Consider the following 15,591-nt stretch of genomic DNA (forward strand, 5'->3'; position numbering starts at 1 on the left):
GCCCAACCCACGGACCAGTACGCGTTCTAGTTTTGGTGTCCCCGTTTCCGCTTTGGTGTCCTGGAAGCGCCACCAACAATGCGAAATAATGACACGTTCTTTCAATTAGTAAAAAAAAAACACGATTGAATAAATATAATTACGTCCAGCCGACAATTTGCGACGCTAAGTTCAGCACTACCGCGTTCCGTGACTTCTGCCGGATGCCTAGGGACAAACGCATACAACACGCGCTAAGAAACTCCTCCGTAGTGCCTAGTCAGAGTCATATATTCAAGGCGCGAAAGGTCCCAGATTTCCTCTCTCGCACCCGCTCTTACCCGCGCATGCGCGCAAACGTCCGGTGTCTGCGCAGGGGCCACGCCCCGCAGTACCTACTAGCAACTGTAAATACGCGATCGCGGGACCTCCAACGTTGGGTGCGCGGAAAGACCACCACTCTTCTTGGCAAACCCTGGCACCCACAGAATACGGCGCGCGGGTCGTGCATTCTGCTCGCACTTGGACTTTATGCGGAACATCACGGCGACGGCAAACATTCGCCATGAGTGTCCATATAATTGCTATCGCCATAAAGAAGGCAGGAAAGTTCATTACAGCTGATCCCCGTTGGCCTACGCTGCAGAGGGAGGAATAAAGTCTGAGAAGATAAAGAAGACCGGAAAGCACAATAAACATTCAGCTCGTGCACGCTGGAGTTGCAAACAAATTGCAATGTGCAGTGCTGCTCTCCAGAGACGGTTCCTCGCGGCGGTTGACTTCAGAAACCGTTCGTGTGCCTTCATGAAACAGCGTTGCGTGAGACAATGGTCACTAGATTCCGCGCACTTTCCCCGCTTGGTCATGACGGCACATGACGGTCCAAACGTGACCCCACAAACATGACAGCACGTTTGACTTGTTCGCACAGCACACCGACTCAAATTGTGACATTTCGGAGCCCTTCAATTCGGACTCTTTCAAACAATGATTCGGAGCGCGCCAAATAAATACTGCCGGAGCAAAACGTGCAGCCACTCACCAGAGCAATGCGAGTTTGGAAGCGGAACGTCATCGACGCTGCTTCTGTTGTACACAAACATGGCGGGCACATACAAAGCTACCGCTACACCACTCTGCTCCCGTCGCCCCAGTAACGGGAGTTGCAGCAGCCACGTGACCGGAACACTGTCGGACCTCAGTTGCGCTCTAAACTGCTTAATTCAGGGCGCCTCCGAGCGTTCTGAGGAGGGGGTAGCGCGCTCTGAATTAAACATGCGGACAGGTTCCGAGCTCCCTCGTTTTAGCGGGCAAATGGAAAGCACACCAAGACAGGGCTCCTCGAGCGCTAGAAAGTCATCAGTCGAATGTGCTATGAGTTGCACCACCTTTTTGTCGGTGGGCGAAGCGCGTCTCTAGGTCGCTACTGTTGTACTGAGCCCACATCACGCTGAAAACGTTAGCATTTTCAAATATATTGTGAGGTGTAACTTGCACAAAACAATATGTGGTAAACAAGTAACCTCCATTCCCCGGAAGTGCTAGACAAATTGCAATACCTCAATGACGGGATATATAATCTGCTAATCAATTAGCAATAATCAGCGCATTTTCACTGAGCTTTTGCTCATAATATGAAGGGTTAGTTCTGTTTTCGTTTTCTTTTCTTCTTTTTCGTGATAATACGTAATAAAGCCAGCGTGCGGGCCGCTCAAAGAATTCTCGGTCAGCGTCATATCTGTTTCTGAAAACCGTAGCTATTTTCGCAAATGTTGTGAGGAGCATGAATTATTCACGGCGCCGTGAGCCAGTGACAGCTTCCCTTGCAAGTGCATCATGCTAATTTTGCCGTCGCTTTGGAAGCGAGCTGCTTTAATTGTGGGAGCCGATAAATTTCCGCTCACTATAATGGCAGATTATAAGCACCATATACACCGGCCCATAACCTTGTATCTTTTTCTTTCATTTTTCTTTCCCTTTCGTAGTGCGTCCAATCAGTCCGTTGTTTTCTGTGAGTCCTCGTTGGGAAGCGTTAATCAGGAGTTACACGATTTTATAATTATGTATATGCGAAGCGCAATCAACGTGGCCTCCAACTTTACTGCTCGGAAAGAAAAGAAAACTGGCGCAATTAAGCACGAATGGCGGAAACTGTGAGCAAAGGAGCGAAAGCTTTTGTGAGACGCGCACTTTCTAAGTGCTTTTTAGGGTCGCCTTTCAAGCAGCGAGCCGAGGACACGTTGCGGCATTTACATTAGTTATGCAGATGAGAGCTGAAGCTCAATCTGAGTGCGTCTCTAAATGATTGATGAGGGCGTACTGAACTGTGTCTTTTTCTATCAGAAAGAGCAAAAAGAAGAAAAAAAAAAGACAATGCTTCAGGTTGTGCATGCCTTACGCGCTGTACATTATTGTCACCCAGAGCCAATAGATCGTGTTTTCTTGTCCACTTATAACTTCTCAGTGGTACCCCCCTCCCCACCCACCCACCCGTCCCAAGAAAAGAAGATAATGATAAAAAAAGTAACTGTGCGTACCCTGCAAACTATAGAGTAATTATCAGCGAATCAGATTGCTCGTGGCGAAGAAAGGCAAGAAGAAGTACACAGCGGAAGCCATACTGAGCGTTCTTTAACATGATTTCAGGGAAAAGGAAAAAACTGTCACCTTCGATTAGGTGCGCTTGAGACAAACTAGGAGGGGACTTCCTGGTGTGACGTACAAGTGGTGGACGAAGAGATAGAGGGGAAGCGATGCACGTGTGCAGCTTAGAGAAACGCTCCCTGGGAAGACTTTTGATGGCGCGTCTCCTGAAGCTATTTTGTCGACGAGTATGCGTCGCTGTGCTGTCGCTGTCTTCGTCAAGCAAATTAACGCCCGTGTAAAGGAAACTAACGCCCGCGGGTAACTGTATTTGTCCACAAACGATCTCCGGGACTGTGTGCACGGAGTGATGATAAAAAATTTTGGCGGGCAACTGTGTGCGACATTTTTTGATGCGCGTAAAGGCGCGCAGCCGAGCATCAACAACGCAAGGAAGAGAGGAGAACAAGCGCGCTACTATAATCACTTCCGGACAGAGGAAGATGCAAGGAAGAAAAACAACGGAAGCCATACGCATGTCAAGTCTGTACTTAACAATGGGAAGTTAGTAAGAATATTTTTTTTTATTTCTTATCGTTTTTTAAATTTTCACAATACTGCGGACACCTGTCCAAGCAGGAGGGAGCTACGTGAGGAAATACAAAATAAAAAAGCAAACATACAAATATATACAAGGGATACAGTCAACAAGATTCATCAAGTGGGCGGTTGTAACCAGTGGGAATTTCCAAGTAGAGCATTCCAATCATTGATTGTTTTCGGAAAAAAATGAGTTTTTGAAAAGGTTTGTTCGTGCAAAGATAGGTTTTAAATACTGGCTGTGCTTGTGGCGGAAAATTCGAGATGTGTCCTTAATAATATAGTCACGTGGTTGTATTCCTAGTTTCCCGTAATAAAGCTGGCTCATTATAGTTTTTCAATACCTACGACTGTGTGAGGATCCCAAACGATACTCGAATATTATAAGAGAGGCTTAATGTACGTTTTATAGGCTTTCAATCTTAATGAGGATGTGGAGTCACCTAATTTAAACTTTAGAAATCCTGATCTTTTTCGGGCTGCACAGGTTATATTGTCTATGTGAGGCACCCAGGATAGACGTGAAGTTAAAGTTATCCCCAAGTATTTGCAGCTTTCTACTTTCCTTATCTTATTATCTTTTATATTGTAAAAGTATTCTAGCTTTCTTAACATATTTGTAATACACATATGCACTGCTTTGTCCTAATTAATAACCATATCGCATTCATTGCACCATTCTGCCAGCCTATCCAAGGTTTCTTCCAGAAAAAGCTGATCAGAGACAGTTCGAATGGTGCTAAATATAGTACAATCATCTACAAACAATTTGACACGAACAGGTGATTCTACAATTTTAACTAGGTCATTAATATAAATATTAAACAGTACGGGACCCAGCTCCGATCCCTGAGGTACGCCTGAAGTTACCCCCAAAACTGGGAGCATGATCCATTTATTTCCACATACTGCTTACGACCAGTCAGGTATGAATTTACCCAGTTTATGATCTGTAGGGGTATTCCGAGAAGTTTCACTTTACATATTAGTTTCGAATGAGGGACTCTGTTGAAAGCCTTAGGATAATCTAAGAAAATTGCGTCAACTTGATCGCCCCCTCAAGCACGGAAGCGTGCTCATGGACAGTGACTACTAACTGTGTGGTTGTGGAATATCCTTGTCTGAAACCATGCTGATTAGCCATGAGTATATTATTTCTCTCCAAAAAATTATTCAGGTAAGTGACTATGATGTGTTCTAAAGTTTTGCAGCAGCAACAGGTGAGTGATATTGGTCTGTAATTACTTACAGAAGATCGGAGACCTTTCTTAAAAACTGATATTACTCGTGCCAAACGCCAATCGTCGGGAACAGTACCACAGGCGTGGTACTGTTCTGTAATGGTATATTGAATAGGCGGTAAAATTAACATTGCGCTCGCCCACACATGGCTGTACAACCTACCAGAAACGGTCGCTGAAGCCGGCCAATTTCGTAAAATATAGGAATGCTTTTGAGGCTCTTTGCTCCAATAAAGGCAAAGGAATCTTCATAAACGAGAATTATCTCGAGCACCGGTGGTCTAGCGTAGTGCTATATACAAGACGCCTGTCATCGTACAGAGTGGGCGATTCAAAACGACACGGAAAGGTGACCTACTGGTGAGTTAATTGTCCAATTTACTTTCTTGAGACGAATAAAAACAACGTGTGAGGTATATGAGAAGGACGCTCAATGGCACTCAATCGAATTGATTTCTAGGGCTTTATGTGCCAAAACAACGATTTGATTATGAGGCACGCTGTAGTGGGGGACTGCGGATAATTTTGACCACCAGGGGATCTTTAAATGTACCCCCAATGCGCAGAACACGGGCGTTTTTTTTTTTTTCATTTCGTCCCCACCGAAATGCGGCCGCCGTGGTCGGGATTTGACCCCGCGACCTCGCACTTAGCAGAGCAACGTTCGTAATGCAAATTTTATGAATGAATGCACACCATTTGATTCGCAACAAGAATGAAATATAAATCCTGCCTGGATGTTGGATCAAGAGTTTCGTGATTGCATGAACACACGATACTCGGCCATATCTATGGGAGCGTAGTACAGGTGAGGCGATGTTGTGAATGAGCGGACAATGCTGTAAAAAATTTACATACTGTTGCCTCTGTATCAATTGTTTCTTGCTGTGCAGTACGGAAAATCCTAGCGACGATTTTTTTCCAGCATTTTCAAAGGTTTATAAAGTTCGTAAACACTGCCTTTTTAACAGAATATGATTATACGAACAATCTGCTTCGTAAAAACATGAAGCACACTAGCGGTTTCAAGTGAGATCGTATGCTGTTTACATGAAGCACACTAGCGGTTTCAAATGAGATCGTATGCTGTTAAACTCCAAATCATCGCGCTGTAATCATCGCACATAGCGCGGTATCCGTGTTCCAAATCGTCGCTGTCAAACGTTGCACTACAGGTCTCCACGATATTGTGACCCCGCCCTTAGGTGCCACGCCGATCAGCAACCGGTATAAAGATGGTATAGGAAACAAAACAGAACAAGAAAAAAAGGGGAGAGAAAAATTGGCCACGTGCACCCCAGTGTCGAACATTGGCCGCATGCCTAAAACTTCGCCCCATCTCGTTCGAGCACCCCCACCCCGTCTTTCTTTTCCTGCCTTCGCACGAAGCGACCACTTTCGCGCAACGTTGGCCAGAAAAAGCCGGCGCTGGGGCGATGTTGAATGAGGTATTCGGGACACGCGCCTGGGGGCCACTTAGGCCGAGTAACGCTGAGCCAGCAGGCCGGTCACAGTGAGCCGCGGCTTCCATATAGGAACGTTGCACCAGATCAGCAGAAAGACAAGTTCGCACCCGCCACAGGCTCGAGGCCTGCCTCCACAGCTGGAGACAGGGTAAAACAAAAAAGATGTTTTGGTATTCGGCAGGAGACACTAACCGCTCGCTTAAGTTACGCAGAAAGCAGCTCCGGAACCTGAACCCTCGTCCAAAATATGGCGCGTCCTGTCCGTCCGAAAGCATATACATGGAATCGAACGTTTTCGCTACAGAGAAGAATGCTACGCAGGACTACAGCGTGTTAACACTCGCCATCGTGCTGACTGGCATTGTGTAGAAGCGGATCGCTGTATGGGAAGGTAGGGAGTACAATGACACGAACGCGATCTCTTTGATGCACAATAAGTAGATCGACACTCGAGCCTGCAAGCTTACGTTACGCACACAGGAAGACAGTAAACAGTTGCAGTCTTCACAATTATTATTTTTTTCTCCACCTCTTCGGGAGCTCTAGTCAGTGATCATGATTGAACGGCGCCAGCTCTTACGAATGTATTTTTTTGTTTCATAATCGGGGCGGAGGTTTGACCTCACGCCTTTGCTCAATATACCAAAACTTCTCATCCCAAGGTGCTGCGAAGATTCCGTTACTTGAACGTGCACCGAATGTGCTGACTAGCATTACTCGCAAACAGCGACCACGAGGAAAGGAGGTAATGGCCACAACAAGTATATAGACCTCGTACCTCACCCAATGCTGCCATCTTCAGTACCTGTCTGTGTACCGCAGTTGTCGAGCGCATCAAAGCCAGCTAATGGGTTACCATTCAAGGGAAAAGAAACACTCATATATTGCTCATGGTATCTAGTTTGACCGAAGTGCCAGAATAAGAAAAAGAGAAGACAGGACGGATTGCAGCGTCACTACATATTGACAGACTCAACGGCGCCTCCACCGAAAGGAGGAGATGTAGCAAGTCCCTGTAGTATGAACCTATTGATAGGTGGCTTTACACATAAATACAGGTGTGAACAGTTCACGGCAAAACACTCACGGCGCAGAAGATGGAGACACAGAAGGAAGGATACACAAGGCGCTGACTACGAACAAAATTGTTGCAAGTGTCTTGGAGCTTTTTTATGTTCGTTTCTTTTCTCACTCTCGCGCTTAAATCTGACAGTAACTCATCAATCAATTCTTTTTTTTAATGTTAAACAGTAGTATTATCTGAGTACTAATTTTCATCACTCATAGGGCCTTGGTCTATATGTAAGTGAAACAGAGTAGCTATGTGCTCCAACTTCAACTACCTCATCCATCTATCCATCCATCCGTCCATCCATCCGTCCATCCGTCCATCCGTCCATCCGTCCATCCATCCGACCATCCATCCCTCCGACCATCCATCGATCCATCCATCCATCCGTCTATCCATCTATCTATCCCTCTATCTGTCCGTTTATCTATCCGTCTATTCATCTATTTATCTACCTGGCCTGCGGTCTATCCATCTATCCGTCTATCTATCCACCTATCCGTATATATAGCGATTTATCCGTCTATCTAGCCATCTATTCATCTATTTATCCATCTATCTGTCTATATATCCGCCCGTCCGTCCGTCCGTAGGCATTATGTATGTCTTACGCGCTGTACTTGTTCTGTCAAAAATTACAACTGGCCCAAGCTTCTACCTTTCTGAACAGTTCAATTTGCATAGTAAAGATGCCCTATGAAGGAAATTATGAACACCTTCCAATGCATTGTATAGGTTGAATGCCTTGTAAGAACCAACACTGCATTTTTTTTCGGTAACTTGTAGATTTCACTGCAATCCCTTGGCAGGCTCGTTAGGGTCAATTATACCGTTTCTTTATTTATTTTCAAACTGTTGTTAAAATATATTGGCGTTTTTTCGTATTGCTAGACATACCTTGACATGCAACTTAGCCCTATTCTTATAAAAACATTTTATTCGATAAAGAAGTAGCAGAAACTAAACACGATGAAGCTCAATTGTACTGATGATGAAGCTCAAGGTTTGCTAGCGTAAGCGCTTCCCGGGCGCGCTGTTACGAGAGTCTGAGACCGGCGCTGCGAGAGCAACCGGTGACAACGACGACTGTATCACAGGTGTGAATACCGCAGCCTGTCAAAGGACGGAGGATGGCTCCACATGCCACATCCAGCCGAGAGCTATCTGAGCAAACAGGTTATCGACCGGCCGCGAGCAGCCTCGGCTCCACGTCGTGCCTTGGTCTCCTGAGCGCGTTTCTTTGCGACTCACAGTCACACCTCCCCTCATCCTCACTACCCTCTTCTTCTTCATCCTCCGTTACGCACCTTCCTTCTGGGCTCCGCGGAGTAACTTCGCCAGCCACTCCCGGGACACGCAGCCCCGTTTCCTCGGCTTCCCTACTCCTTCAGTTTAGCGATCTCTACTTTCCCGTCTCCGCCACACAAAAGAAAAAAAAAAGTGGAGGAAAAGAAGAAAAAATGACGTCATTTCCTATGTGGCGTTTCTCTTTAGGACTTTCTCTCTCTCTGTTTTTTATCTCTCTTATGTTTCCTGTTATTTCTTCCTCTCGGAAGCCAAAGTACCTGTGGTGCTGGTGGCGGCTGCTGATGTTGCACGGTGTTTTATGCTCGGCTGTGCCTACGCCCAACTACCCACCGCTACCTGGTCCCGACGGCAACGACAGGCCCGTCCTTTGTGTGTCGCGCAGCGCTGCCTTCCTTAGCGCGCGATGAGACCGCGTTATTGATAACGCGTGTCTGGCGGAGGCGGCTCTGCCCGACGTGTCTCCCAAGCTGGCTGGCTGGCTTCTCCCCCGTCCAACGAATGGCGAAAACAAGAATCTCCAGCTTTCTTCGTGCTGCGCTTGCTGTGGAATCGCGGAGCCCGCGGGGCTCTTCCGTCGAGTCGATGTTCCTTGAAGTATCGCCTATCTTAGCCTCGTTTAGCCTCGAATTCGCAAAATATTGCCAAATATTTTTTTTTTATTTTTTTATTTTCCCTCCGTTTTACCAAGCAAGGAAAAATTGCTCTCTTGCTTCTCCTGTCTTCCTTGGCTCCGCGACGAACCCTAATCAGGGTTAAGGAAGTCTTTCTTTTTTCTCCCTTACTTCCGTAAAGACAGCTTCTCTGGTTATTTCTGTATTTGGTGACGGAAGCAGCGAAAGTTTTGATAAGAAGACGTTACATCGCTTTACCTGGTTCTGGCTGAACCTTCAGTGCCGAAAAAAATATAGAACAAATACAGACATGGAGCTTGACAGGTACAAGTGTCAAACTGTTTCCAGATAGCGCGTGTTAGTGTGCGCGATAGACATATACATTTAAAAAAAGAGTGTCAGAGCGCACTGCAGGAAACGCTGCGTGTGGAATCAACGTAACGCGCCTGCCTACAGCATTTCTTTGTTTTGCGTCCATTTCTGAATCAACCGACACATTTCTGGATTTTACCTGTTTTTGCCTTGCCTCGTCAAAATTGCCTCGCCAGTCAAGTAGCGAAGCAAGCTTGAACGCTCGATAGGACTTTGACACAGCCATAAGTTCCTCCAACCTGTTCAGACTGAAGCTCGGACGTTGTAATCTCTGCGTTCTTTTTGTGTCCGGAAAATTTAGGGTAGATATCTACCGTCGCAGAATTTTTTTTTTTTTTTTTTTTTTTTTTACGAAGCACTGTGAAGAGAACGAGTGAGTGTCATTCTTTCATGATTTTAAGGAAACAGAAGCGGCGACCTTTCTTCTACAGTCGCGTTTGTCGAAGACCAGTTGGCTATATATCAGCTTAGAGCTTCACCCGAACAGCTAAACTTTAAGAAAGCTGGAAATGAGGTTTATCACAAAAAAAAAAGAAAAAAAGAAGAAACAGGCGCGAGCCTCCGTCTTCTTCGCGAACCAGTCAATGACTTTTGCTAATAAGATGTCTGAATAATATTTTGCGTAAAGATAAAAAAAGGAAGGAAGTAAGAGCAGTATTGATTTTCATGCTGGTTGTCGACAAAAATATTTTAAAATGATGAAAAATTTAATTGGGCAGGATGTATCTGTTTAACAAACGACATTTTCTTCATTACGACATGCGCTGGGACTATGCTATATAATCGTCCACTGAACTTCGACAATATTTTTCCCGGCAAGCGCGCCTAATCCGTGACACGTGAAAGAGACAATTGGTTATGATTATCAATCAGTACTAGCAGTCCAAAACTTTGTGAACGATAGCCTGTATACGGCACAACTGCAGCACGCCTCATAATATCTTTCTGCGTCATGGCATACCTGTGCATTCCGATTAACTGCGTTGTTCAAACCTGGCTTCTTCTCGCTAACAGAAGTTTTGGGAGGAGGCCCACTTATTCACTTCCACTTATTCGTTTGTTTTGTAAGTGAGAAGCTGTATTCTTGAGGTATTATGCGTTCGTCTAATTCCTAAAGCTATCGTACCAACAATGAGTGCCAAGGGTTGCATCGAATGGTGCACCATACAGAATTGAACATGGGCCCTTGTGACCCCTAGCCGGCGCTCAACCGACTGCATTATCAGGACATCGAGTATCTGTATGCTCTGTGAAAATGTTTGTCGATGTACTTTTAAAGTTAATTACGGCATCTTACGTCGTGTCTGCTTCTGCGTATGACAGTCTAACGTTGACAATTACATGACAACCAAATATTGTGCAAAATACCGCTGCCGAAGGTGGTGATAATTTGCGACATTACCAGATAAGTAAATCACAATTTTGTGCTTTGCAACGCAGCCTGCATGGCCCAGCACGTGCATAATTATTGCGACGATTTCAGAACAATGATACGGGGCATTGAGTCATGTGACAACTGGGGTGCGCGGTAGTGGCTGGAGGACACTGCACGCGCGAAGACACTTTATATTAAGCAAACAATGAGTACGCCTGCTCTACTGAAAGTGTAGACGTTGTATTCTCTGTCCGGTAATTGCTACGGGCTGTGCAATAGACAATAAGATTCGGCCAACACGTCTATATCTGAACCATTATCTTCCACTGTGGAAATGACATGCTCTGGGACTAGAACCGTGGTCTGAACCACGTGATCTGAGCTGGCGTCTTTGTCTTGTACAGGGTAGTCCTTTTTGAAAGGGAACGCGGGAGCGCGTGGCCTGTGCTGCGCGGAGGCTGCGCTTAGAGCGCCAGCAACAAGTAGCAAGGGAAAGCATGTCCGCTTGTGGCGCAATCTATTGGTGGCCAGAATAACCAGACCCGGTTGATATATGTAAGCGACTATTGGACTCCCTCCCACGCCAGCTGGATGCGCAAAGCGCGGGGCCGGCAGAGTAGTGTCTGCTGCAAGCAAACCGCGCTCGGTACGCTAGCACGTATATAGCTTTATATTGGAAACATGGAAGCACCAACATATGCCCGCTAGTTAATAGGCATTCCCAGCGAATTTTAATGCGTAAGCATTCTTTGCCGAGTACAGCCGCAAGATCTGTCAGTCACACGAAATGTATAATGCCTTATATCTGTACGAAAACGCGCAATGTGCGAAGTTGCGAGATTTAATCATTATAATAGCGTAAATGTAGATGATTGGTAGCTTTATAAGTGATAACGAACAATTGAAAAAGATATCTTAATTAGATAACTAACGTATCAAATATTTTAGTTAGATGAAAAGTGTCGATGAGAAAATTGTAGAGCATCACGAAAAATTCCCTATACACCTTTCTGTTGCTTAATACGTGCTACGTAAAAGTGTGTCTCCGAGCGTGAGACAAGCCTGCAAATACGCGCAAAATTGCCGCGCGACTGGCTGCTCAAGGAACTTTGCGTGTGTTCGCGGGCTTCTTTCACGCTCGGAAAAAACACTTTTATGTAGCACGTATTGAGGAACAGAAAACTGTATAGGGAACTTTTCATGTCGCGATAGAAGTTTCTCATTGACGCTTTTCATCTATATATAATATTTGAGCAGTTGATGAATTAATCCAGGCTAATTATCAAATTAGGCGGAACGAAAAAAATCACCTGAGTATCTCCAAGCGACGGCGAACGACATTACCTTGGTTCTGTCCAGCTACGTGGCATATGCGTATTTTTAATGTTTTGCTCAAGTTATGTGGGACAACCTGTAAATATGGTGTTCAGAAAGGTGGTCGAGCCCCAACCCCTCCCCCTTCCCCCACCCCAAAAATAAATCAAAACTCTCCGCCTATGGTTGTTGATAATGATGATCTCTAACATGGCCGTTGAAAAGGCATAGCAAAGAGCAGTTAGGTAGCCTGGTTCAGTTAATTCAGGCTTTATGTCGCAGACTAGCACCTTACCTATACCAACTTTACCTTGCAAAATTAGATGCGTCTGTAAGGACCCCGGTTTTTTTTTCTCTCTCTCTTTTCCCTGCTTGCTTTCAACCAATACTTCAAGCGTCTCTTGCTCATCTTGTGTGCACTTATATCGCAGCGCCGCCATCGACGTTCCACTTCAACTACACCAAGTCGAGCTCGGAGCGTGCCACGCTGCTTTGTGAGGTCGACGGCGCGTTCCCGATGCCGCACCTGAAGATGTACCGGCTCTTACCGGACTCGGACGACGACAAGGCGGAGCTGGTCAACGTGCAGCTAACGACCGAGCGCAGGGACGGCCTGTACCGCGCCGCCATGACGAGCGAGGTGCTGGACGCCAGCCTGCCGCAGGACGAAGAGACAGTGTTCCTGTGCAGCTACACCTTCAAGGAGATCAAGTACCACCGCTTCCAGAGGCTCGTATACGTCCCCGGTGAGCAAAAAGTCCTACCTTGTGCTGTTCCGTCCTTCTGTTTATTTTCTGTATTTAACGCGGCAAAGTTGACGTGAACTGAGGAGATGGCGACTTGAAAAGGCGCTGGTTTCATTTATCAAGGCTGTAGTGCGCACTTACGAGCGCACGCATTGAACCAACTGTACTCGAGACCGTTTTCAGAAGCCAAAATTATTGGAAGATGGCCGTTCGCATCACCAGCACAGAAACCGACGAGGATGCTGTGCGGCTCCTGACGTCGACAAATCTCTGCGACCGTATACAAACCTGGTGCGCACCTTCATGTCTGCGCGCAACTAGTGTTCGCTCTCTTCCCTTCTTTCTCACTGTTCGCCCCTTTATCCTCTTCCCCAGCGCAGGGTAGCAAACCAGAAGTGCATCTGGTTGACCTCTCTATACCTTTCCTTGTTTCTCTCTATTTTCCTCTACAAGGGCGCGCCAATAGTAACACACGGTACTTGTGGCTGCGATTGCACTGAATTGATGAAATAGTATTAAGGCCTCGAAGTAACCGCAGTTTGATATCGTATAGAAGAATTGGTGCGCTATGTCGGAAGTCATATGTTGTAAATGCAACAGCGCAGGTTGTACCACAGATTCACGGAGGCTACGACTGAACGTAACAGTGAAAGCCTCTGAAAAAGCAGAGCACTAGTCGCTTAATCTACAACGAAGACTAAAAAACGCATGTTGCGCGTGGTTCACAAGAAAGTAAGAACAAAAAAACAAGTCAGGTAGGATGTAAAGGAGTTGACCATATTCAGCACTTTTATAGGACAAAGAGAAGCGACACGAAATATTTTAATGCATGCCAACGTTTCCACTGGCCATTTTTCTTCTATTTGAACGCTCATGCTTTTGCAAAGCCCCAAGCAGATGAATCGTATTTGAGTTACTGCCATTATGTCATACACCAATTATTTCTCTGCAGTTCACGGTCTTCTCACCATCCAGTGACTCTGTTGTTTAACGCAAGCCCACACATCGATGTCCAAATTAGGTAATGCATTCAAGGACAGTGCGCTACTAAAGCAGCAGAAAGGAGTCCCGTTTCGATCCCCTTACTTACAAAACCAGCAACACACCACGTGCCCCCCCCCTCCCCCCATGCCTATTAGTAAAGCGAAAATCCTCCTCCGTATGTGGCACATGCGTGAGAAGCTAGGCACAAAGCTCGCGTCATTGTGAACGTCAATCACGGAACAGCAGCGACTGTCGCTTTCAGAATGTATGCGTCGATGTGCGTCTGTACAACACACAGCCTAAAGATATGTTTTTTGCCCACATTTATTTTATTCTCAATCACTGCTTTCGTAGCGCTAGAGGCCCACGCGGGGCATAATCCCGAAATAAGGGCCGCAACCGTGGCGCAATCGGGTCCACTGCAGCGCCCAACCCCGGCCGTGAGGAGGATGAAAAGCTGCTATACTAGGTTACCGTAGTACAAGCGCTAGCCTATAGGAATAAAGGCTCGGACCGTCCTGAGGGACATCGCGTATCCAAGGGCAATGAACGAACGACAGCCAATGGAGAGGACGCAACGGCCATCTCAGAAGCCAAGTACAGTCGGCGTCAAAAGTTTACGAATTCTGTGAGCGCAGAAAAAGTTGAATTTTAGTGCAGTTTGGGACCATAGCTTGTAAAACTGCACAACTCTACCTTCGCCTGTATTAGTCGAACACGTGGCTATATGGTATTGCGAATCGGTATCGAAGGCGAACGGCCGACTCTTGGAGCAGACGAAAAGGAGACGAAAAGCTTTATACAGCCTGTGCATATAGCAGGCACTAGCGTGCAGGTAGCGGTGCCTAAGAGCGCACCAGACCGACGGGGCGGCAGGTGGCGACTCTCTCTTACCAATGGGCCGGCTCTTCCTTAAACACCTTTGGGCGTCCCATCGTCGGCAGGAACGAGGCAGGACCGGAGCTGACGTCAACCGCGTCACTTTGCCTTTTCGTCAAAGGAGAAGTTCAAGAAGTTTTTTGTCGAAAGAGAAGTTCAAGCTGCATAAAACCCGTCTCCGTGGCAAGGCGTACGCGGTTCTGTGGAACTCTAAAGGCTGCCAGTGAATTCGTCGTGGTGCTCTGTGCCCGCGGACTCCTCAGTTCTGGAACTTTGCAGGTTGTCCTCAAGGGCAACCACTTCAGAAGAACGAAAGAGGGGGGGGGGGGGGGGGGGCAGCGCCCATTGCCTCGATGTAGGCACGCATTGTAGCATTACAATGAGCACCGATACTGTGGAGATCGGATTCGGTGGTTCGTGTACTTTTGACGACGACTGGGCCTGACGAAGCGTCCAAGTACGTAGCATAGACGGCGTGAAGGTCTTGTAGCACTTCAATCACCATCACATTGCAACAACCATGCTCCATCCTTTTTTCTTTCAATGCAGCCAACTTTTTGCTCATGATGGCAACATAAGTTTTCTTATCGTTTTGACACGTTTATTTCAGCCATGAACACTCATAACTAAATGGCTCAGCAAGAGTTGCTGAACCAGGTTTTTTTGAGAACAAGCACCAAGTGCAAAGCTTTTATATTCACCTACTCTGATTCAGAGGTCACTTGGGGGCAGTTTCTTTTTTTTTTTGACCAGATGTGCATGTGCCTCCTGTTACCACTGATCGAAATAAAGCAGAAAACAGAGAAGGTACTACTAACTGCAAAGCTAAAGCGGCATGCAGACCTTGTGCAGAGTAACCTGTCATCCTTCACAATAAATAGGCACTAGACAAAACAAATTTTTTGCCTTTTGTGTAATGCGTGTTTGCGAAAACAGTGAGCCAAGCACGAGCGTAGTGTCAATGACGAATGCCGTAAACTGGCGGCCCTCACTTCTGCCTTTGAGTCTGCCACCCCCCCTTGAACTCCTTCACCAAGCTGTCGCCAACTCTAATCAAAGGCTAT

General features: G+C 46.3%; 1 protein-coding gene across 2 annotated transcripts in view; it reads left to right on the top strand.

Moving 5' to 3' along the window:
- Positions 1-15,591, top strand: part of LOC126531080 (uncharacterized) — a 332,314-nt gene that overhangs the window by 194,618 nt on the left and 122,105 nt on the right. For both annotated transcript variants that reach the window (XM_050178468.3, XM_050178467.3), the window contains exon 3: positions 12,350-12,664. In XM_050178468.3, the coding sequence (XP_050034425.1) occupies positions 12,350-12,664 (315 nt within the window). The remainder of the gene's footprint in view (positions 1-12,349; positions 12,665-15,591) is intronic.

The sequence above is a fragment of the Dermacentor andersoni genome, chromosome 5 (genome assembly GCF_023375885.2).
Source record: "Dermacentor andersoni chromosome 5, qqDerAnde1_hic_scaffold, whole genome shotgun sequence".
NCBI classification, from domain to species: Eukaryota; Metazoa; Arthropoda; class Arachnida; order Ixodida; family Ixodidae; genus Dermacentor; species Dermacentor andersoni.